The sequence below is a fragment of the Acomys russatus genome, chromosome 27 (assembly GCF_903995435.1).
Source record: "Acomys russatus chromosome 27, mAcoRus1.1, whole genome shotgun sequence".
NCBI lineage: Eukaryota > Metazoa > Chordata > Mammalia > Rodentia > Muridae > Acomys > Acomys russatus.
In genome coordinates, this window is record NC_067163.1 from 6,761,156 (window position 1) to 6,785,689 (window position 24,534).

A 24,534-nucleotide genomic window follows, 5' to 3' on the forward strand; every position below is an offset into this window, starting at 1 on the left:
ATGAGGCAGGGCGGTACGGTGAAATGGAAATCACGCCACCCGGCAGATGCATTTAAGAGACAGTCTGCAGATACACGAAGAAGAGCATAAGGTGTTCCCTTTGGAAGCTACCTAGTGAGCGCATGCGTAGAAAGCGCACACGCATGCGCAGATGGGTGCACACCTGGTTTAGGGGACCTAAGTCCTGCCCTCTGGCGGTGACGTGTTTCTGATGACTTGCTTCTGGAGTGGCTTTGGTGTTGCCTGTTTTCCTACGGGCATCAGGGCCTTTGGGGTGGCTGTGTTGCTGCCTACACCTACACGCTAATGTGGTAGGAACCCAGGTCAAGTCCTGTGGTGATGTCACAGGTCCCTGACATTCCACGTATCCAGGAAACCAAGGCTCGGGAAGCCGAAGACCTTCCAGAGAAGGGCCTCCTCCTGTAACTAGAGGGACCATGGCAGCGAATAGGGGAGCAGATACCTTCTTTTCTGTCCTTCTGCTGTGCTGTTGGCGAGGCGCTGAGCTACCGACAATCAATACAACTTTAGGTGGGTCGCGCGGAGGCCGGAAGGCATGGGGGGCTTCCATCATTAGGATTTGGGGAACGGAGAGAATTGAAAGGTTTTCTTTCTCTGAATGCATTTCAACCAGGAATGCCATGGGGCAGCTACATACACTACCCACGTTCTATTAACTTAGTGGAAATGTTCTAACTTACTCCAAGGTGGAGGGATAATGTCAGAAACCGCCATGTGTCCATCTTCGGTTTTAAGAGCTACACGTGTCCCAACTTGTTTTTATACACATATGTTTGCATGCACCACACATACACGTACACGGATACCCACATATACACGTGTACACGTACACACATTAATACATACACACACCAAATGCTTTCGCGCGCACACACCCTCCCTTTGGAGGAACAGTTAGCACCGTCTCTATGTCCCACTGCTCTCTGTGAAGTGGGTACCATATGTTTATCTTTGTCACACTAACAAAGTTAGCTACATTCTTTGTCGCACCTAATACCAGTGCTTGTTAATGATGGCCAGGTAGCCAGGTGTGGTTGCGTACACCTTTAATCCCAGCACTAGCAGGCAGAAGCGGAGGCAGGTAGATCGCTGTGCATTTGAGGCCAGCCTGGTCTGCATTAATCAGGGTGGATGCCACCGGGTTCATGGCCCAGGAATGACAAGACGGGTCCAGAGCCTAGGACCAGGCAGGTGGTGCATGCAAGTTTCTAAGAGGTCGAGTAATTCTTTGCTAGATGACTTAAGAGTGCTCAGATGGGGGGGGGGGGGGGGGGGGGAAGCGCTCAGATGTGGGCACAGTAGGAAGGAAAATGGGGAAGGGGCCACGAGGTCAGGCATTGCAATGGCGATGGAACAGTGACAAGGACTTTCACAGGCACTGACTCTGTGGCACGCCTGGGAAGGCTAAAACAGAGCCTAGGTCAGACAGGCTTAGTTAGAAAGACCCAGCTGGAAATAGGTCCAGAGTCAGTCCCTCTTCAGTGTTTGCCCTTTGAGCTGTGGAGTAGTTTTGTGAGTTCCCTTGTGGGATTTGCTGTTGGACAGCCAGGAGTGTAGCAAGGACAATTTCTGTGAAAAGGAAGAGAAAAACCAAGACAAGCAATTTCCATACACAATACATTTAAAAAAACATTTAAAGAGCCACAAACCAGGTATTGTATGGCAGCCCACACCTGTGATTCCAGCATTTGGGAGGCAGGGCCAGGGCGACCGCGAGTTGCAGAGCCTAGAACAATGGAAAGGGTTCCCAGCCACCAGGCCAGAAGCTGCTCTGGCCAACAGCGAGGGTGGAAGTGGCCCACTACAGGCAATAGCGTGAACGCCAGCATGGGCTGTTTGCTGTGCCCGAAGAGTGCGCAGGAGCGGCTCCTATGTCTCAAGTTTCTCCGGATGAGCCTCAGTGAGTGCAGACTCCAACTGTCAGTGCCAGGTCAGGAGTGAAAGAAAACACATACAACCGCAAGAGGAAGGGCTGCCCATGGCAGGCAGCAGGAGAGCCCAAGTTCAGGACACAGTCTAGATTGATGGCCAAGGGAGAGAGAAAGAGAAAGGAAGGAAGGAACAGAGAAAGAAACAAAGAAAGAAAGGAAAAAGAAAGTAAATTAAAAAACAAAGAAAGAAACAAAGAATGGAAGGAGGGCAGGGAGAGATGAAGTTTACCAAGAGGTCAGTGCTGAGACTGCAGCCATGGCAACCGCATCCTGATGTTATGTGGGCCCCGGGATCTGAACTGAGGTCCTCGTGTTTCCACAGCAAGCTCTTTGCCATCTGAGCTATCTACCTGGCCCAAGAGAAATAGCATTGTGTGGCTGGAGAGATGTCTCAGGAGTTAAGAGCACTGGCCGCTCTTCCAGAAACCTGGGTTCAATTCCCAGCACCCACATGGCAGCTCGCACCTGTCCGCGACCCCAGTCTCAGGGGATCCAAGACCCTTTTATAGCTTCCACTGACACCTGGCATGCAGGTGGCTCATAGTCATACCTGAAGGCAACCAGCCCACACACACAACACAAACAGGTTATTTAAAAATTAAGAATAAAGAGTAACATGTTATTAAAGTTATGCAAATGCTTACATAGCAGTAAAGAAGTGTTGATAGAGACCCTAGAGGGATCAGGTGAAGAGAATATCACTGCTTCTTTTTTTATTTGTAAAAGTGTAATTATGAGGAGGCAAGAAAGATGGCTCAGCAGTTAAGACCGTTTGCTGTCCCTTGTGCCAGCGCCCATGTTGAATGGCTCACAACCACCTAGATATCTAGTAATCTAAAACTCTTCCGACCTTCATAGGCAAGCATGCATGCACATGCACACACAAATAAATAAGTAGATCTTTAAAAAAAAAAATAAATGGACTTTTAAAAGTATAGTTTCCGGCTGGGCATGGTGGCACAGGCAGGGGCAGGTGGATGTCTGTGAGTTCAAGGCCAGCCTGATCTACAAAGTGAGTTCCAGGACAGCCACAACCGTGGAGAGTGGACCCATCTCCAAAACCAAACAGACAAAAGGAGCGACTTCAGAGTTCCTCTGCCTTAGAGGACAACTGTCTTTGAACGTGCAGAACAAGTGCCAAAGCGCTAACAATGCTTCAGACACTTGGAAACCATAGCTACCCTTGACTCTGCTCCATCTGGCCACAGTCTGTACGCTTCAGGGACCCATCTGCGTCTTCCTCTGTCTGGGCAGGATCCTGAAGCCCGTTAGGCAACCTCGGAGCCATACGCAGTCTTATTCTGGTCTCTGCGTCAGTGTCCTGAGACTCCTTAAAAAGAAGCGTGGGTGACAGCTGAGTGTGCCCGCTTTCAGGAAAGCACCCGAGCAAAGTAAAGGAGCCAGGCCCTGAGACCTGCCTCAGGCACACCATTCTGTGGTTAGCAGGGAGAAGCGGCCATTCTCACAGCCTGCGGTGTCTTTGCGTCAGTGAGTGCGATGAAGGCTGGTCATGCCGGTCCAGGGACCTATGGTGGACAGTGAAGACAAGGCCCGGTCTCTGGAGATTTCATGCAACCCCTGGCACCTGACGCACCTTCACACAGGTGTGCTGCAAAGGATTCAAGGCTGCTCGCTCACATGACACTTACGCTAGTCAGCTCAAAGTCTGTCTTTCACACGATGGCAGGACAACCCCCTGGGGGACTTTCCAGGGGCCTCTGGGAAATTTCAAAGTTAGCTTGAGGTCAGAAAGACTGCGTTTAGCATTTAATTCTGAGGTGTCAAAAAATTGTCAGGGGCTTTGAAGACTTCCCTGAGATCGCAGGTTACTAAGAAATAGTACTTAGCTACCCAGCTAACCAAAATGACTAGCTTCCCAAGGAAACTAGAGGAAGAAACGTAGGTGTTAAAAGGGGAAAACAGCCAACCTCTGCTCTCAATATTGAGAGGGTCCCACTTTCTTAAGTAATAAAGAGTTTGAAAAGGCAATACGAGGCACAGGAAATTATTTTGGGAAGGACAGAACCTTTGTCTACAAGGGAGGTTACTCAACGGGTAAAGAAAACACTTAGAATCTCTTATTAAGAGGCGGCCAATAGTCCAAGCAACTGTGTCCTTTCAGCAGAGAGAGACGCTCAGACCGTTCCACATGGGCGCACATCTCCTACTGAAGCTCATTTCAGAGCCTGGTGACAATGGCCGTCCATTTAGCCAGCCCGGCCACGGGAGATTAGATTTCTCTCTCTCTTTTTTCTCGTAGACCCTTCACACCTTACCCTACCCATTTAGGCTTTTTGTTCCTTTTTTTTTTTTCTTTTTTTCTTTTTTCTTTTATTAAATAACTTTTAAACTATTTATTACAAAATGACTTTCTTCTTTCCTTAACAAAGGTTCGTCCTTCATGTCTCTCAGCTTGCCTTATCAAACACAGGCCGCTTTCACTGGAACCTGCCTGCAAAGCCAGTCTCTCCCTCCCACGAGTCATGGGAGGTTTAATTACCCACATAAGTAGTAATTTTAATGGAGAAAACTTAGAAGCTATGAATTATTGGCCACATTTTGGCACTTGGTGGCAAGTTTCTTGGATCTCCATCTTACAGAGCTTAGAGTCATGGTTGTGTCATTTTAGTGTGTGTGTGTGTGTCTGTGTAGGAGGTTTGTGCATGCATACATGTGCATTCACATGTGTGTGGAGGTCAGAGGTCCTGTGCTGGTCCTCAGATGCCTTCCACAACCTCTCTGAGACAGAATCTCTCCTTCTGGAACTTTGTCATACAGGCCAAGCTGGCTCCCAGGCTCTGAGGAGTCTACTCATTTCTACCTTCCCTGTCACCATTGCTAGAAGTGCATGCCACCACATCTGGCTGCTTCTGCGGGTTCTAAGGGGTGTGAACTCAAGACCTCATACTTACAAGGGAAGTACTGTACCAACTAGCCCATGTCCCCAGCCCCATCACTCATAATTTTTAATGTGGAGAAACAGCAGCATACTTATTAGCAGACCCAACTATATTTAGCTTCTCTGCATATAAAAAATAAGAAGGCAAGAGTATAAATGTAAGCTTGTGCTTTGCAGCGGATGTCTCAAGAGTTTAGATTATTTAGACGTTCTATAAAGCCCTACTAGTTGTGGGACCATTAAGCTGCCTAGAAGTTGCCTGGAAGTAGCATCTTTCTTCCTCTCAACCCCCAAAGACCAGACAGGGGACTCTGAGATATTCACAGAGCATCACAAACCACAGACCTCACAGGTGTGGAGAGACGCTTCAGGAGAGGAAAGGAGCACATGTGCAGGAGGGAGTGTGGGCTTCTCAGGGCAGGCTTGAGTTTAAGCGTCTTCACCGTGGCTACGTGCATGACCATTGGTGGCCTTTACGATGACACTGTCTTAAGGCTGCCGTCTGTCTCGGTACACTTGCTTTTCTCTACAGGATTTTTGTTAATATGTGAGATCACAAGGCATTCTGGGGTACACCGTAAAGACCTACAGGCCAGCAAGACAATGGGTCATACATGAGTGAAAAGGATTTCCCACAGGTAGCTCATGACATGTCTAAGCATAGGCTTTGACTATAAACATGGATTGTCTTGTTTGTGACCCTCAAAAGAGCAGTTTGCCGAGAAAAGAGAGCAGTGAGGGCTGACCTCAAAGGATCAGAGTCATTTCAGCCTTGAGCTGTCTCCACACACCCTACTTCTCTCTCAGAAAAGGGCCTTTGTGCTTTGCAGGTAACTGAGTCAGCCATCTTTGTGATTCTGAAACCAAATCCAGGGTTAAGAGGCATTTTCCTTTTCTCGTGTTCCTTTAGTTTTCTGTCTTTCTAGCCTGCCTCAGAAACCCAGTCCATACTGAAGTGTAGTCTCAGAACACCTTTCAGGTCAGCTGAAGCCAGACCACAAGCAGCGGCCTAGGTCTCTCTTGTTCTAACACACTCCTGAGCACACTCAGGCCACCCCCTTCCCCCATTTCAGCCTTCCTCAGAGAAAACCAAGGACCAGGGCTCACAAAATGAGCCCAACGAGGGTCCCCAGCCCCATCTCTCAGGGTGAGCAAATTATCTCTGACCCCTCCATACGGTTCACTGAGCTCTCTGAGTACAGCATGCTGTGCTGGCCCCAAGTGCTAAGAGCCACAGCCAGTGCTGGTCCGGACAGGCCAGTCTAGCCTGGTTTACTGTTTGTACAAGGGCAGGTGGTCCCCATGGTCCAACAATGGCGCGAAATATGTCCTTTTACTTACGTTCTGGGATGCTTGCTAGAAAAGTGTTATGAGGTCCTGGGGCTTGGAGGGCTTAAAGTTAGTATAGTGCACATCCTCACTGAGGCCTCTGCCAAACCACGTGTCCACGCCTACACAGAGCTGCCCAGCCCAGCTCTTGATCGTCCCAGAGCAGGTATTTGTTGATGAACTTGCTGCTGCTGCTGCTGCTGCTGCAGTGGTGGTAGCTATGGCTGTGGCTGTGGCTGCCGCTGTGACTGTGGCTGGCCACGATCTCAAAGCCTTGATAACATCCAGCATCTTCTCCAGCTAGAGGCCTGGATGACTCCTGAGGTTTTTTAGCAGCTTACGGCCTGGATGAAATCTGGGCGACTCTTAAGGTCCTCCCAGCTTGAGACCTGGCCATAGCTCCGTGTAGCCCTCAGGGTCGTCTTCAGTTGAGCCAAAGAAAGAGCCGTTGCCACGTTTCCCTGGGGTAACCCACGTAGCCTCATCCTGTCCTAGGGCACCCCCACTGCTTGCCAGAAGAGGAGTTGTGGCTGCTACAGTGTGTGGGTCGTGGGTCCCTCACAGGGAGATGTTGGCCACGGAGAGGAAGGACAGCAGTTGATATGACCCTCACAGTGGAAAGAGCCGTCCACTCTATTAACCGGAGCGAACTCAGAACTCCACAGCCAACTTCACGCAGCCAGAATGTGCTGATGTGGACAATGAGAAGTCATCAGAGTGTCCCGACCTTGTGAGTGTGTGCCGTCTGGAGGCTGCGACTCTCAGGAGGAGGTGACGACAGGAAAAGCATGGTAGAGCAGCTACACTTGACAATGCGCGTTAACAGGCGCGGACAACGTGAGCATACACACCACGCATGTGCACATGGCTGACTTGCACAATGCTCCCATTGTGATTACAGGACAGACACGAGATGAAAAGAATATTTTTAACAAAGTGCTGGCGCTGCGCAGCTGTACCCATTCGTAATGATCCATTAATGTCTCGTGCAAAGAGAAACTGTACTGTTTGTTTGGTTTACCGAGGTCAGCACACTGGGAAGCAATTGTCATCACCATCACAGACCTCCTTACATATTTCCCATTGTTCTGAGCCATGCAGATGAGCGCATTGGGATGCAGATTGTCCATCATTAAAGCCTTTGAGAACAGCTTTGTCATTGGTTTAGCTGCAACTTTAGTTCTCCCAGACAGAGCTCTGTACCCCAGAAAGGGAAGGTACGGTGGCCCTGCTTGTCGTCTTTGGGGGTCCCACGACCTGGGAGCTGGAAGAAGAGGTCAGCCTTGAGCTCAAACAAAGGGATGTACCAGATCAAGAGACACCACAGGCCCTGACGGAGGGGTCATGTCAGATGGAGGAAGTGTGTGGTGGATGCTACAGGGAGAAACTGGTCCTCAGACTTCCCATGGTGTCCAGATCTAGCTAGGACCATATGCCCGGGGACATCACAGATAAGACAGCCCTGGGCTCTGGTGACAACGGCCATCCAGAACTCTGCAGCACACTCAGCAGACTCCACTCCTTACCTGCAGCCAGACCACCCTGGAGGGCTCTGCTCATGCAGGAGGAACCAGGTGACCAGTCTCTGGTCCCCATCTTCCATCCCCATAGGACCTCTCAGGTGGCACAAGCGTGTGTGCAGGGCCTCCCAGGGGTCTCAGAGAAACACGCATGAGGTGTCTGCACACAGGATAAGCGAGTCCTTGGCTGGCGACGTGGGAAGCCTTAGTCAGAGGCTGGGCAAGTGCTTCTCCTCACTGTGTGCTGAGCTGGGCTCTGGCCTGCTCGGGTGGGACCGGGGCTGGAGCTTCCTGGCCTGGTGGCCACTCAGATGGTGTCACCAGCCACGCAGGAGGCAAAGCACTGCTTCCTACAGAACGAAGCATGTGACCCTCCCCTGAGGTAGCGCTGAATTGTTCCTGAGCATGGACACTGTACACCATCCACCATGGTGGCTCCAGTGACCGGGAGACCAGGCTCTACTCGGGGCATCTGGGAAATCATGGGCTCCACCCACACGGCTGTAGGATGGTAATGCCTTCCCATTTTTCACATGCGAAGCTCAAGTCCCAGAGGGCTTCCCTCAGCACACATGGGAAAGACCCGCACTCCACACTGAGCCCTTTCTCTAGAATAGGCTGGAGCCATCCCTCACAACTGTCCGTTCTCAGAGAGGTGGTTGGAAATCGATGACCGCTGTTAAGCTATGGAATTTTATCCTCTCCCAGGTCCAATCACTGATGACTCATTAAACTCAACTACTGACAACATACCTGAAGTATTCGGTAAGGATTCCCCACCTGGTGGGGATGCAACCTGGTGTGTGTGAGAGAATGGGTGGATGCTGCTCAGGGGACCTCTGCCAAACAACCTGTCACCAGTTGCAGACATTGGGGAGACTGACTTGTTTTGAGGCCAGAGTCAGGTTCCCTAACCTGCACCTTCATTGCCAATAGCAGTCAGATTTACCTTACAGTGGGAGTACCATTGATTGGACTGATGCTGCTACATTTTCTGGAAGCCATATTTCAAAGACTATGGAAGGGACACTAGCTGTAACCATCTGGACCAGGCTCCTGACACTAGCATGGGCAGCTCACCCATGGGCTCTGTCCAGCACTGTTCCTGATCCAGAAAAGCATATGCAGAGAGAGAGAGAGACAGAGAGAGAGAGACAGAGAGAGAGAGAGAGAGAGAGAGAGAGAGAGAGAGAGAGGGAGAGAGAGATAAAGAAGAAGAAGAAGAAGAAGAAGAAGAAGAAGAAGAAGAAGAAGAAGAAGAAGAGAGGAGAGAGAACAGGAGAGAGAGAGAGAGACTGAGACTATTTTTAGATGTTGCTTATTTAGCTCCCACTGTGGTCCCGCACCGTACAGGGTGCGCCTTATAAAAAGATAAACGTGTCCCGGATTTTACAGAAGGGCCACTGAAGATCGGAGAGGTAAAGAAAACCATCGGAGATTCTGTCTACTGAGAACAGACCTAGATTAAGAGTCTGAGTTCATTTGGCTTTGCATTCAGGACACTTATGTTAGTGGCTTAATAGGAGAGATCGGAAGAGCACAGTGAATCAAATACGGTCAAATTTAGGTAAAAATAAGAAAAGATGCTCGTTCATATGTGGGGACAGATATGGGATGGAATGACAGCAGGGTAGGAAGAAGGATCATTATGGCCATTGCTACAGCCAGGCTTTCTGTGTTTTGTTTTGGAAGATGTATTAGTCAGCTTCATGTCACTGTGATGAAATGTGTGAGGTAGTAAACTTATGACGAGAAAAAGGGTGATTTAGGCTCAGTCTGTGGAGCCTTGTTAGCCTTGACGCTGAAAACGCATATGTCATGAATGCAGTGAGCGGTGAAGCGAAGTACCCAGTGCACACCAGGGAAAAAGAGGGCACACCTCAGTGACCCAAAGGCTCCACCGCTTCCTAATAGTGTCGCCCTGGCAAGCAAGCTCTTAGCACATGAGCTATGATGGCTGCACTTGGTTGAGTACTTAATTGGATGGGGAGGTGTCTAGAAGATCAGTACAGTACAGCTCTAGGCCTTTGAAGGAATTCCAGAACCAATCACAGATGCTCTGACTGCTGAATGGTTCAATCCACAGGATTCTAAACTTGAGCAGACTAGTAGGAGATGGTAGAATTCTGGAAGATGGGACCAATCAGAGGAAATACATTACTGTGTGTCCTTGGGTGCTATATCCTGCCTTGGCCCCTTCTTGCTGCTGCTCTCTGATCGGCTTCCTCTTGACATGGCACATGCTCCTAACTACCATAAAAATTTTGCATCAACAAAGGCCCAGAAGCAAATGGTGTCGAGAGCTGTAATTGGAATCCGTGATGTAGGGTCAGTGCTATGACTAACTCTGAAATTATGGTTCCTTAGCCTCTGGAACTGGTTTGCATGTGGGGGGCAGAAAGCTTGAAGGTGTGAACTAGAGAGACCTTGAGGTACTATGAACGTGCACAAAGCGGGTGATTCTGTTAGGAGCTCAGAATGCAGTAGGAATGTAGACCATGGAGGCCAGGAGTGCTGTGCGTGCGCGCGCGTGCGTGTGTGCGTGCGTGCGTGCGTGCGTGCGTGTGTGTGTGTGTGTGTGTGTGTGTGTGTATGGGGATGTGGGCTGGGGTGTGTATGTGTGTGTGTGTTTGTAGGTGTGGGGGGGATGTGGGCTGGGGGTGGGGTGTGTGTGTAGGTGTGGGGGGATGTGGGCTGGGGTGTGTGTGTGAGGGTGTGGGTGTGAGTGTGAGTGTGTGGGTGTGGGAGGGATGTGGGCTGGGGTGTGTGTGTGTGAGTGTGTGTGTGAGTGTGTGTGTAGGTGTGGGGGGATGTAGGCTGGGGGTGTCGGGTGTGTGTAAATGTGTGTGGGGGTGTGTCAGCTTGACACAAGCTAAAGTCATCTGAGAGAAGGGAACTCAATTAAGAAATGCCTCAGTAAGATCGGGTTGTGCACAATCCTGTCGGGCATTTTCTTAATTAGTGATTGGTAGGGGAGAGGAACAGCCTCTTGCTCGTGGAGTCATTCACCGACTGGTGGTCCTGAGTTCTCTTAAGAAAGCTGCTGGGCAAGCCATGAGGAGCAAGCCAGTAAGCAGCACCCTCCGTGGCCTCTGCCTCAGCTCTTGCCTCCAGGATCCTGCCCTGTGTGAATTCCTATCCTGGCTTCCTTCCATTACGGACTGTAATCGGCCATGTAGGCCAAACATGCCTTTCCCTCCCCGCCTTGGTTTTGGTCACAGCAGTGGTCACCCTAACTAAGATACCAGGCTCACAAAGTTCCATATGAAGTGAAGACTATATTGGGAACTGTACTGAAGTCTGTACATTCTCACCAGGAAACTTAACCCTCTTGCTCATGTCTTGCGGCTTTGTGGAAAAGTGAGTTAAATGTAGTGAGCTAATTAACCCAGCAGAGGAAATTATAAGTCAGTCCCACTTTTAGGCTACAGCACGGCTACTACTGGATGCTTTTAGACATCCAGTGAGAACCATAAGCAAGGCCAGAGCAGAAAGACTTGAAAATCGTGCAGGTTGATCAGAAAAACCTGTGTAAAGTTGGCGCTAAGGAAGGCATGGTTTCTGAAAAGAGTGTGGCTATCAAAAAGAAGCCAAGGGCCCTAATGTATCAAGGGCCTTGTGGGAGTTGACCAGACCCACCATAAGCTCAAGGCTGAAAGGGCAAACTTACTTGATTTTTTTTTTTTCTTTTGAGACATTAATGACCCTGGGGCACAGTGCTCACCACTCGGGCTGCCTGGGAAATTGTTTTCTGGTATTCTTTTCACAGTGCTTAATCGCCTAGCCCTAAGATGCCAGTGTTGCCAGGGTCCAAGTGGACACAGATGTTGCTTAAATTGTCAAAAAAACACCTTGTTTTCATCCACATGGTGCTGGCCTTGTGGACATGGGAAATGCAAGAGTTGCAGTTTGATGGAAGTTTCCAGCCAGACTCTTCCTTCCCTTTCCCTCACTCCATGAGGGAATGGCAGCAGTGAACAAGCCCAAGCAGTGGCTTCTTGCAGGCAGCCACCGTGAAATTGGTGGCTGGTCCAGTGTTTTCCTCTGTGTGTTGTGTATGTGAAGGCATTCCCACAGATGGTGAGATCATGAAGGCTGTGACATGATGGCTCCTTTAACGTCAGTGGGTTCCAAATTTGAATAGATTGTCGGGATGCGATGGAACTGTGCTGTGGAAGATGAGACATGAATCGGAGGAAGTGGGTTAAGGGGCATCTCCTTCCCAGTCTTCTTCCTGCTGGTCTTCCTGCTGGTTTTCCTTCCTGGCTGCCACAACATGAGCAGCTTTGTGCATGCCACGATGGGCCAAAGCCGCTGAAGCTGGGAGCAAAATGACTCCTTCCTCCCTTGGAGGTATTGGGCCACAGAGATGTCAACGCTAACTGAGACATGGATGTGCAGGGGCAAGGTTGAGGAGATATCCAGATGTTGTCCATCTTTTTAAATTAGTTAGGGAGGCAGTGGCCAGCCATCTAAGATGGGGTTCTCGCGAGAGTCCGTGCATGCCCAGGATTCCTGCTCTCTACCTACAGTATCCACAGGCTGCTCAAAGTCCAGACGTGTCCTCCTTCATGGCTCTAACATGTTCTTATGTCCTTTCAAGATGAAATTCTATCCCAAGAGATTTTGGAGCCAAACACAACAGCAGTGTCTGAGACACTGACGTCAACAAAACTAACGACACAAGCCACATCACAAACCAAGGAAAAAAGCAAGTATACCCCCCTTTTGACCCCTATAATTAATTATATGTGCTCCTAGAGACCTAAGGTGTTGACTGTTTGACTTTATTTGATCATTACTTGAACCAGCTATGTCTACATGAGAGAAGCTGTGGTCTGAGGCCAAGGAGAGAGTCACCTCTAAGGCAGCGTGGCATACTTTGCCCTGGGATGATCTCTAAGTCACTTTCATGTTCCTACTGGGGCTCAGCTTGTGAATGGGGCTCAGTCACTTCAGGAACACAGGATTACAGAATGAGCCACATCCTGGGCACCACACCACCACACTGCATTCACCCTCCAGCCCCTGAGGGGCACAGCCCTTTGGTTATGCCATGTGGCTGAGGTAAAAACCAAGGTTCCGTATATGACATGCCAAGACTGAGAAGAGCAACGGACAGAGACAAAGTGCATGCTTTGCAACGCACAGCTCCACATTGCGAGGTTGCACAGAGATGGTGCGATGGGTATTAGCAAGGAGAGGTCTGGCTGAAGAAGAAGCCCCCAGGCTCTGTGGGAAATGAAATGCTCTCAAAGGCAGGACGTCTCAACACTTCCTGGGAGTTTCATGTTCAGATGTGACTAGACTTCAAGCATTTGTCACTCCACACACGCCTAGATACAAACCACTGGGCTCATGGTAGCTGGGTGATACTGTGCCATTTAAAGTATCAATTTCCCAACACGTTTTCAAGAAGGACTTGAACACTCTGCCGTCCTTCCAGACCAATATTGTAAAGTAGGGATTATCTGCCACCCTCCCACAAAAAAAAAAAAAAAAAAAAATGTTCACAAGTGTGTAACAAGGAAACCTTTCCCACTTTCTTTCCATCTTCTTCATCCAAGATCTTGGTGCTGATGAGAGCTACCAAGAGGATGCCTCTGAGAGTAACTATGGATCGCAGGAGAATTTAGAACACTCTGATACGCAGAAGGAGAAAACGGAAAATAATGGTAAGTATGACCTAGCTGTCTCCCTGCTGAGCTTAGAGGCTATGAGGGAGGGAGCCAGCGTCAGATGTAGTTAAGTTCCCCTGCCCTGAGGCTGAGAGTCCCCTGCTCCTCAGCGCTGCCCTGGACTCAGCCCTCCCCCAACCAGCAGGTGTGTGGGAAGCCAGGAGAGAGAGGGGGGGGGGGAGGGAGGGAGGGAGGAGAGAGAGAGGGAGGAGAGAGAGGGAGAGAGAGGGAGAGAGAGGAGAGAGAGAGAGGCCTTGCTGCAGGCTTCCAGCTAAGTCAGCTCTGCTTCCCTGGCAGAAGGAGATGGCAAGACTGAGGGAGGAGTCAGGAAGGGCTGCCTCCTAACAGACTGAGGGAGGAGTCAAAAAGGGCTGCCTCCTAACAGACTGAGGGAGGAGTCAGGAAGGGCTGCCTCCTAACAGAGGCAGTGTGCAGTGGCTCTGGCAAGTGTGATGTTCCGGGGCCAATAGAGTTTGTTTTGTTTTGTTTGCCCTAAATCTTAGATTAGATTAGACCAAGGCTCCAAGCATGGTGGCTTCCGGCACTGGGCAGAGGAGGTCAGCAATACACACCCCTGGGCCTGCTGTACAGCTCTGGTTGGGCCCCGGATCCTGCCTTTCCCACCTGCTCCCCACATAGCTTCTCCAAGGACTAGTCTCCGGTGTCTGGGTGGATTTAAGTAATAGTTTCACGGTGAAATGTCAACAGAATTCTGTTTAAAATGAATGTCTGACAGCCCCAAGCTCAGTACAAATTGCCTGATGATTTGACACTGTGTCTGCCGAACAGAGATTCTTCGTCTTCCACTTAGCATCACTTAGTAGTTAGGATTCTGAGCCAGGCAGTAGCCGCCGCTTCTTGTTTCCTCATGATCCTTGCACAGTCACTAATGTTGGGCAGTCATGGCAACCATGGTTGATGACAACTGTAGCCGAGTTACTTCTTCCTGTGCTGACTTCATCGTCCTAGACTTGGCCTATATTCACTGTCCACCCCCAAGATGCTGTGGTTTATCTGGTGCCTGCCTGCCCCTGCCTAGCTTTTTGATAAGCCGCTTTTGCTAGGTAGGCCTCGCTTTTAAAAAGACCAAGAACCAGATAGGATGACATTGCTCAGCAAGCCAAGTCAGGAGGCCTGTATACACACCACAGCACACACACACCACACATACCACACACACACATACACACACACCACACACACATATACACACACACACCACACACACACATACACCACACCAACACACACATACACACACCACACATACACACACACCACCACACATACACACACACCACCACACATACACACACACACACACACACCACCACCACCACACATACACACACACACACACACACACACACACACACACACACACACACACACACACCACCACACACACACACACCACACACACACACACACACCTTTCAAACATCTTCCTCCCTCTGACCTCCCTATAGTTCACGAAACCACAGGCCTGTGCAGGGTCTTTTCAGTCTCTGTCTTTGCAAGCAGATATGACTATTTAGTTGCCTAATGCTTAGGGATTTTCATATACTGGAAATGTATCCATGGGTCAGCTCTTCACCAGGGATGGGGGCGTCAAAGGATGAAGGAAGGAGGGCAGGTGCAGTCTTCACATGGTGACTTCTTAAATTCATTTTCAGATAAAGCTCAGAAATCATGGTAGCATTTCAACCAGCATTTTAAGACGAAAGCCTACCGGTGTTTACCAGTGTATTATTTAGAAAATGATCCTTCTTTGTTTTGTTTGTCTGTTTTTTCATGTTCTTCATTGAAGACAAAAGTATGGTTAAAGACGACAGCCCTCAGACTAAGCCTGAGCCTCACTTCTCTTTTGAAGGTGAGAACAGAATCCGAATTAACGGTCCCCCACCCTACCCCACCACACCTCCTACCCCACCCCACCCCAGCCCCCACCCCCCATCCCTGCCTTGCAGGACTCCTGGGAAGCAGCTCCCCCACGTGCAGCCTCCGCTGGGGCAGAGGTTTCACCCTCAGGTTTTCATGGGGGAGGGTGCTGTTTCATGGGGGAGGGGTGCTGTTTGGGGTTGTTTTCATCTGCAGTTCTCTAGTTACAAATGACTTTTTGTTTCATATTTAAAGGCCACTCTCCTATTGCTTTTATAAATCTGTTTCTATTATTGTCTCATATATGTTAGTTTTTTGAGTTGTCTTTTTTTTTTTTTTTTTTTCCTCTTCAGTTCTGAAGTGCATTTTTGGTAGGTTTTTTTTGTTTGGGGAGGTGCAGTTTGACATGTAAACAAACCAAGTCTGTGATGCTTATAAATATGTTTTGTTTTGTTTTTTCTTCTCTCGAATTCGTCAGTTGACTTTACTTTTAAAAATTATTTTATCTGTATGCATGTGTGTTTTGCCTGCCTGAGTTTATGTATGCCACATGTGTGTGGGGGCCATGGAGCCCAGGAGAGGACATTGGATTCCTTGGAACTGGAGTTACAAGTGATTGTGTTACTAACTCTTAGCCGCTGAGCCGGCTCTTCAGCCCTAGTCAATGCACTTGTGATGATGCTTTTGACTCTTTAATCCAAAACCCCCACCATTTTTGTGTAGCCCTAATAAATACCCCCTTTGTTGTTTGTAATAAAGCATCAGACGAAGCCAACACTAGAGAGGAGCCCCCGCTTTCCTGTGCTGCACTTACGTCACCTCTTTGGTCCCACGTGATCTCTAACTGCTTTGGCATTTATCTGAGTAAGATGCCCTTGAAATTCATCTCTTTTTTTTTTTTTTTTTTTTTTCTTAATTCATCTCTTTACAAGTGGCTCCCTACGTCTTGTAGTGTGACTTACCAAAGACTGTCTTGTCCCCATGATCTGCAGACCCAATACACCACAGCCCCAGATGTGTGGCCGTCTTTTTCTGGCTTGTGCCCCATGGTGATGTGCTGATCCCACACAGTTTCATTAAGGTCTATTTAGCTTCTTGGGTGCGCACACACCCTCCCTCTCCTTGGTTTTCCTGACTATTCTTGCATTTTTGTGTCTACTTTCCTTTTTTTTTTTTTTTAATGTTATTTTTATTTCTGCTCTGGATTTATGCATCAGGAGCCATCTTATTACCTGACTTTTTCTTTTTAAGATTTCACACCCCTTTCTTCTCTCAGTGGAGATGTTTACATTGTTCAGGAAGTGACTCGGTCAAGCCGGAAGTGTGTGTTCTCTTCTCACTATAAGTTGGTATCAGGGCCAGGCGTTCTTTCCCTGATGTTTTCCTGAGTGTGAGACGCTGCTGTCCTAGGTCAGGGTGGGTCTCCTACAGGGTCTTCAGCTTGTACGGGGAGCTGTGAAACACCCTACAACTGTGGGTCCTGCGCTAGGGCGGCTCAGGACCGCTATCTGGGTTTGCAGCTTCTTCTGCGGGACTCGCCAGCAAAGGTGCAGGAACTCACCTGTCTCTAACCTGCTCCCTCCCGCAGACAGGCCTGCTGGTATCTGTTCTTTATACATCGGTCCTGGGAATTTGAACTCAGACCTTCGTGCTGGCATGGCAGTGAATCCATAAAAGCGCAAAGGACTTGTGTTCTTATTATAAAAGCTTTCTAATTGCATTACTTTTTAAAAAACAACTTAGGAAAAGAATTGACCCTTATGATGTTGAGGTGTTCTTATCAAAAAAAAAAGTCCGCTTTCGTATATTATGGGATACTCTTGGTTTTCTTTGTGTAGGCTTTGGGTTTTTGTGTTCAGTTTATTGCTAACTATGTAGTCTCCCTTGTTTCTTCGTAAAGGAAAGTTCTTCTGTACATATGTTCATCTGTAAATGATTTCCTAATATCAAGTCAACCTTGCATTCCTGGACTGCACTTGATCAATCTTATAATTTATTAGTATTTATTCTTAAATCTAAATGAAGATGTGGCATTATCTGTGGGTTCTTCAACTCTGTAGCAGGCTGCACTATTGGGGTGATACTGTTCTGTAGTGAAGAATAAAGATGATCTTCCTCCTCTTCTTCCTCTTCTTCTTCTTCTGCTTCCTCTTCTTCTGCTTCCTCTTCTTCTTCTGCTTCCTCTTCTTCTTCTTCTTCTTCTTCCTCTTCTTCTTCTGCTTCCTCTTTTTCTTCCTCCTCTTCTTCTTCTGCTTCCTCCTCCTCCTCCCCCTCCTCTTCTTCTTCTTCTTCTTCTTTTTGACTCTGGGGAAATTTGTAGAGCATTGAAAACATCTGGTTCCAAGGTTTATTAGAAAGGCCCCATGCAGTGACCTATTCTGGCGCTGCTTTCTGAGGTGCTCCTTGATGACTAGTCCCTCTAGACAAATTTATTTCTTAGTTCAAGTGTTATTCTTGTCCATCTGTATTTCCTTGGGAAATTGTCCACTGATCCTGACTTTTCACCTGTAGTCTTGCAAAGTCCTTAGGGTGTCTCAAGACATATGCCATTTTTATTGCTTTTCTGTTTTAAATTCTTCATACCTTTTATTTTGCAGATTTAACCCGTTTCCCCCCCTTTTTGATTCCATCACAATGGATTGTCTCGTTGGCTGTTTCCCCGGGGTTTGACCTATGGATCCCATTGCATTCTGTTCTTCAACATTGCTAATGTTTCGCTTATGACCTCGTATTCTTTGCTTTGCTGCCCCTTTTCTAGTTTTTAGGTATGAATAATTCTTTTATTACCAACAGCTGTCTAACTCCATCCATTGTTTAATGACTCCTACAGATTCTCATTCATACTTTCTCACTATTTTTCCAGAAGTTCCATCACTTTAGTTTGTAGATTTAAAAAAAAAAAAAAGAAAACTAAAACAGGCTTTCCAATAAAAATGTCTAATGTTGCTTTACAAAGGTAACATACAGTTTCATTAGATCATGTTTAGAACACAGCATTTGTAACAGTACCACCATATAAACTCCATCACAGCCACCAAGCACATGATCACAAACCATCATAAAGGAGACATGTCCCTAATGTCACCATGCCTCGAGAACTCAAGGCATGTTTGTGACTTCTACTTTATTGATCACACTCTTTTGGCCTCTGCGCTCGCTCTCTCTCTCCACGCCCCCCCCCACCCACCCATCCACTGAATCTTCTACTGAGAGTCCTGCATTGTCACCCTGACACAAACATCTTCTCCATGTCTCCATGTTCCTTTGTAGATTTTACCTCCTAAGTGTGGTATCTACTATTTTACACATAGATCTTTGTGGATATTTTCTATTTGTTATGACTCCCAGGTCTTGGTACTAAAAAGAACTTGCCCTGTGGTTGAAGTTTTAGGGTCTGTGTTTTGCTCTCTCTGGCATAAGGATCGCTTCCTCTACTTTCTGGTTGTCTTAGTTTGTCTGATATATTTTTGTCCACTCTTCAGCATTTAATTCACTTACATTTTTCTTCATTAAAAGCACATATGTAATAAAACTTGCCATCACAATCGCTTTAACTGCACACTCCAGTGACATTACATGTGTTTGTAATGCACGCTTGTCACCACACCTCTCTCCAGAGTTCTTTTCATCTTTTTTGTTTGTTTGTTTGTTTTTGTTTTGTTTTTCGAGACAGGGTTTCTCTATATAACAGCTGTGGCTGTCCTGGAACTAGCTCTGTAGTCCAAGCTGGCCTCAAACTCATGGAGATCCGCCTGCCTTTGCCTCCCTAGTGCTGAGATTAAAGGCATGCCCCATCACCACCTGGCTCATCTTTTTTTTTTTTTTAATTCTTATTTTTAAAATAATTTATTCAGATTACATCTCGATTGTTATTCCCTCACTTGTATCTTCCCATTTCTCCCTCTTTTACCCTGTTCCCCTCCTCTAGGCCTGTGACAGAAGGGGACCTCCTCACCCACCATATGACCACAGCCTATCAGGTCTCATCTGGATAGCCTGCTTTCTCTTCTTCTCAGTGCCACCAGGCCTCCACACCAAGGGGAAGTGGTTCAATAGGGGGCACCAGAGTTCGTGTCAGAGGCAATCCCCGCTCTCCACACAACTGGGGAGAATGCGCTGTCCATTGGCTAGATCTGAATAAGGGCTTTTTTTTTCATCTTGCACCCATTAGATAATGACTCCCTAGCGCCCCTTAGCTCCCCGACCCTACACCCCCTGGATCCACGATTCTTCTCTGTGTTTCTACGAGGGTGTCTGGATAAGTTGACTCATGCAGTTTATGTCTTTTTCACAATCTACTTAGTCCACGTACCACAATGTTCTTACAGTGACCTGTGCTGTACTAGACTACATATTTTCCTTCCTTTTTAGGGTTGAATAACTGACAGGTCATTACCCTATAAAAGGGGTCATTTCTAGGATATGTGGAGAACTGAAACTTAGCATACACAAGCAGCCTCGTCCAAGATTGGCGAAGGACTTGACTATACAGTCCAAAGAAAACAATACACCGCTAGACAGCAGCTACCAGCAAAGGCACCGCCACCATCAGTTATGGTGTCATGCAAATCAGAACTGCAGTAGGCTTCCCAGCTCTGCCTGAGGACATGGAAGCTGCCTTTCGATGGGCAAGAAGCCGGTGATGAAAAACATGGGGCTTGAAGACCTCAGTGGCTGAAGGCGAGAGGAAGACAGCTCTGGAAATGGTCCAGGCGGCACATGGTATGTGTGGTCTTCAATGAACACCACACCCTGGGACACTTTCTGCAGTTCATGACTATGAGGAACCAGAAGTGGGATGTTGTGGCCACGCTGCCACCTGCCTTTCAGAGGGCAGAATTAATTTGCTTGTTCCGACCTGGGGTGGGGGGGGCGGCTCTTCCAACTACGGAGCTATTTCAGAAAGTCCTGAGAGCTCACGAGCGCCTGCCAGCATGTGTTGTCCCATGTGCAATAGGAAAGACTGCTTTTATGATGGCGCAGAACTCAGAACTGGAGTTTGTGATTACAGCCCACGCTGTTCTGTGGGAGGAAGTGGTTCTAACTGTTGACCTGTTACAGGTGTTGGACTTTTACAAGTGTATTCACTAAATAAATAGATTTTCAATTTCAACAAGGCATCATCTTTGTCACCAAAATGGTGAACAATAATAGCAATTGTAGAGGAAGATGTAGAGAAATGGGACTGCACGCCTTCCCTGTGGGCAGACACAGTGGGAGAGCCGCAGGGGGAAATAGTCGAGCACTTCCTCACAATATTAAGGATAGATGTGCCAGTGTCACACGGTGCCACAGTTATACTTATGTACATGTACCCAGGGGAACTGAACAATCTGGAAGGTGTTTTTGCCTGCCCATATTCATAGAACCCCAATTCCCAACTGCTTGACTGCTAGACTCCCCGGCAACAGCTGAACTAATAAGCAAAACTGGTGTACCCACGTCTTTTAACCACTCAGCGTCTCTCTAAGTGCACAGCGCATACTTGGGTCTTACTTTCCAAGGAAACTATTTTGAGGACTAGTGAAAGGCCATTTCCACCAGTGATGTGACCGATGATAGCTCCCTCTCGCTGCCACACGCACACTGGGGTTGCTGGCCGTCTGTATGCATATACCAAACTCCTCAGAAATCCTACACTACACTCTAAAGGATGATGGACTAGTGTCACCAAAGCAAAACAGTATGAAGCCCATGCCCAGTGATAGCATCTTTCAAAGTTTTTCAGGAGAATGAGCCAGAATAAGTATCATTTACAGTTCTGTGGGATTAGAAATGTTGAGAGAGCCTGAAATATGGATGGAATAAAAGTGTCAAAAATAGATAAATAACTGTTGCTGGCCTGGCCTCTTTCTGTACCGGCTTCTACGGCGAACATCCCTAAGATCCGCCAGACATTCTGTGGGGAATGTGCCAAGCACCAACTCTACAAAGTGACACAGTACAAGAAGGGTAAGGACGCTTTGTATGCCAGGGAAAGCTGCATTGTGACAGAACACAGAATGCCTATGGTGGGCAGACTACGTCTGTCTTCTACAAAACAGCTAAAACCATAAAGATAGTGCCAAGCCTGGACTGTGTTGAACCCAGCTGCAGGTCTGAAAGAAGGCTGGCTAGTAAGAGGTGCGGGGATTCTAAACTGGGAGGCAATAAGAAGAGAAAGGGCTGACCGATCCAGGTCTAAGCCAGTTCTGTTATGAAGACAATAAGCTTTTACTCACCTCAAAAAATAAATAAAGGTAGAAAGCCACTTACAAACATTAAATATATCACTCAGTCACCAAAATGGGGGAAGAAACGTAGGAAAGGAGAGAAGGAAGAGGAAGGAAGTGGGAGGGAAGTGCAGGAGGGAGGGAGGGAGGGAGAGAGGGAGGGGGATGGAGGGAAGGAGGGGAGAGGGGGAGGGAGGGAATGCATAAAAGCAGCAAATACTTGTCCTCAGCAGCACAGGGGAGCAGCAGCAGCCACTTTAAGGTCCTGCTGGAAGCCTGAAGAACACAGTGATAAGCCGTGGTCCTCTTATAAAGGCCAAGCCCAGCAGTAACAATTCAGGGTGTGCAGGACAAGTCAGCAGAGGGGACTAAACAGAGTCATTAAACAATTGAGGGAAAGGAACAGGAGGCAGAAGAAGATGACCATGAAGAGGAGGAGAAAGAGGGGAATAATCTTCAAATCTGACTTTGTCTCATTTTCCACAGCCACATGTGGGCCACTCCCCAGCACGCGTGGGCGGCTCAGCCAGGAGACCAGCAGCAAACAATTTAGAATAATTGAAAGCGCACCAAAACCATTCTCTGGCCACAACATAAATAAATGAGAAATGAACGATATAAAGAGACACAGGGAAATTGTCTAAATATTTGCTAATCTACACAGCATGCTTCTCAATGACCCACTGTGCAAAGAAGTCAAAAGAGGAATTTGGAAATATTTTTAATTGAATAAAAATGAAAACACATGCTGAAGTTTGTGGGAGACAAATCAGTGCTTGCGTGAAAACTTAGAGCCGGAAACATTTCTACTAATATGTCTAAAACCATTCATACATGAGAAAAAGAACTGAAAGCAAAGTATTGAGGTAGGAAGAAATGAGGAAAGCACAGTGCCCGCCCGACTTAGAATGACAGCCCAGCTGAAGTGTGGTCTCTCTGTGTGCCTTGATGAAGAGGCTCAGTCACAAGGAAGCCTTGTCAGTGGCGGAGGAGGAATGGCAGAGTGATATGCAGAAGCAGGGAAGAACAAGGAGGTGGCAGATGTGGGGGACACACCCTAAGATCCCCCAATTACAGCAACAACACAAAGCTGCCCTCATGACAGCGGCCCACGTGGCGGTGTGGCTAGGCAAGGTCTCCCCAGTGATTCTCCACCGTGTTCTATTAATAATGATGCTCTTCTCCTCATCCTTGGGCCTCAGGCTCCACACGAGAGGATTCAACAAACTGGGAATCAGAAATATCCCCCCAAAAGAGAGCTGTCTGTACGAACATACATGGGGCCCTTTTCTTATCACGGTTGCTTCATCCACTCAGTTAAGCATTTGGATAACATAATGTATCACTGCTCATAAGCCATCAGGCTGTGCTTCCAGCTATGGAGAGGAGCATCATCGGGGTCACACACAATGCCACGGGGACTTCTTTGGGCCTGGGGACACAATGGGCACCCGGGAAGTGCTCCTCTGCAGAAACTGCAGGCAGATCCCCTGCTGTCCTTTCTCTCCGATCTAAAACAAGGCTTCTGAGACATATCTTAAGCCACAACTCTCCTTGTCTTTATCCCAGAGAAGTTTGGGTACATCTAGGGTGAGGGGATGACAGAGCCCTGGGGTGCTCTAGACAGCCCGGGGAATGGCAGAAGAAGCCCACAAGGATGATACATCCCCAGTGATACTCCAGGTGGGAGGGGCCTTAACACTGAGAGAAAATTGACCTTATAGCCCACAGCCTCCCTCATGGGAAAGGCCTAACACGGCAGAGCCTTCAGCTCCACTTGTAGCCTTCTGTGGCCCCAGCGTGGGCAACCACTGTGGCTCCCCTGCCTCCCACAGCCTGAGTCACACCTTGTGATTTTAGAAAAAGCTAAATGGAAGCAGCAAGGCGCAGCTCCCAATTTAGCCTTCTCCTAAAAATTAAAAGAGAGCTGTCAGGTGGAGCTCAGAGCCACTGGGTTCGTGGGCATAGGAAGGATTCTGTTCCTGCTTCCTGCCAGTGTCTGCTACCCTGGAGTGTGAGTGTCCATTGTGGAAACGGCCTCCTGCAGGAGCCTGAAGCTCTTCCTCACTGCCCCAGTGGGTCCCTGACACAGCATGGGCATGGTTGACAGGCTGGATGAATGAGTGAGCTTTCACACCGAGGGGCACACAGAACTCCAGCCGATATTCGGCTCAAGGCCCAACAGAGACACTTCTCTAAGACCTGACAAGCAAAGAAAGGTCCCTAGACTCACTGGCAAGGAGAGACAGCTCCAATCTCTTCCACACCTGTGTGTTATCTACGTGCCTGTGCAGAGCCTTGTAGGAACAACTAAGAAATGGCACATTGGGAGGAGTCGAGGGGAAGCTCTCCCCCACACTCACTGAAGGCAGATACAACGGAAACTGCAACAGAAAGGCTCAGACAAGGAAACCCAAGCAGCAGCAAGGCGTCTTCCCCCTGACTTAGGGCAGATGGCCTCCCTTGGCTCCACCTGCCAGTTTCCAAACTGATCTAACCCAGGAACAGCTCTTCAAAATCTCCTAAGTTGGCTCCAGCACTTTTTTTAAAAGTGCGAACACTGAGAGTGGATTTGGTCACAGCGTGAATTTTCTACTGTGAAACCCGAAGAAAGTGGGGGCTCATTGTTCAACTATTGAATCACAGAGATCCAGGGTATCCATGAGACCTGAGAAACCATCTTGCAGAGCCACTTACAAACAGTGGCAGCCTTTGTCATGGCACTGAAGTTGGGGCAGCCACTAACTTGGAGGGACCCCACTGTCTGGTCTACACTGGAGGCCACTGGGCTCTTGGGAGATTGTTTTGTGTTTCACATCTTTTTGTTGTTGTTGTTGTTGTTGTTTGAGACAGGGTTTCTCTGTGTGGCCTTGGCTGTCCTGGACTCCCTTTGTAGACCAGGCTGGCCTTGAACTCACAGAGATCTGCCTGCCTCTGCCTCCCTGGGATTAAAGGCGTGCGCCACCACACGTGGCAATATGCTCCACATCTTAATCAAACATTAGCCTTGTCATCTCCACATGGCAGTTCATCTGTCACGCCTGTGTCCTGGGGCAGTTCTAA

At 48.2% G+C, this 24,534-nt stretch overlaps 1 protein-coding gene across 1 annotated transcript; it reads left to right on the forward strand.

The window, feature by feature from the left end:
- Nucleotides 1–437: 437 nt before the first annotated feature.
- Nucleotides 438–14,199, forward strand: Spaca7 (sperm acrosome associated 7). Its single transcript, XM_051169448.1, has 5 exons — nt 438–531; nt 8,409–8,465; nt 12,304–12,411; nt 13,268–13,375; nt 14,168–14,199. The coding sequence occupies exons 1-5, from the start codon at nt 438–440 to the stop codon at nt 14,197–14,199; spliced, it is 399 nt and encodes a 132-aa protein (XP_051025405.1).
- The last annotated feature ends 10,335 nt before the right edge of the window (nt 14,200–24,534 follow it).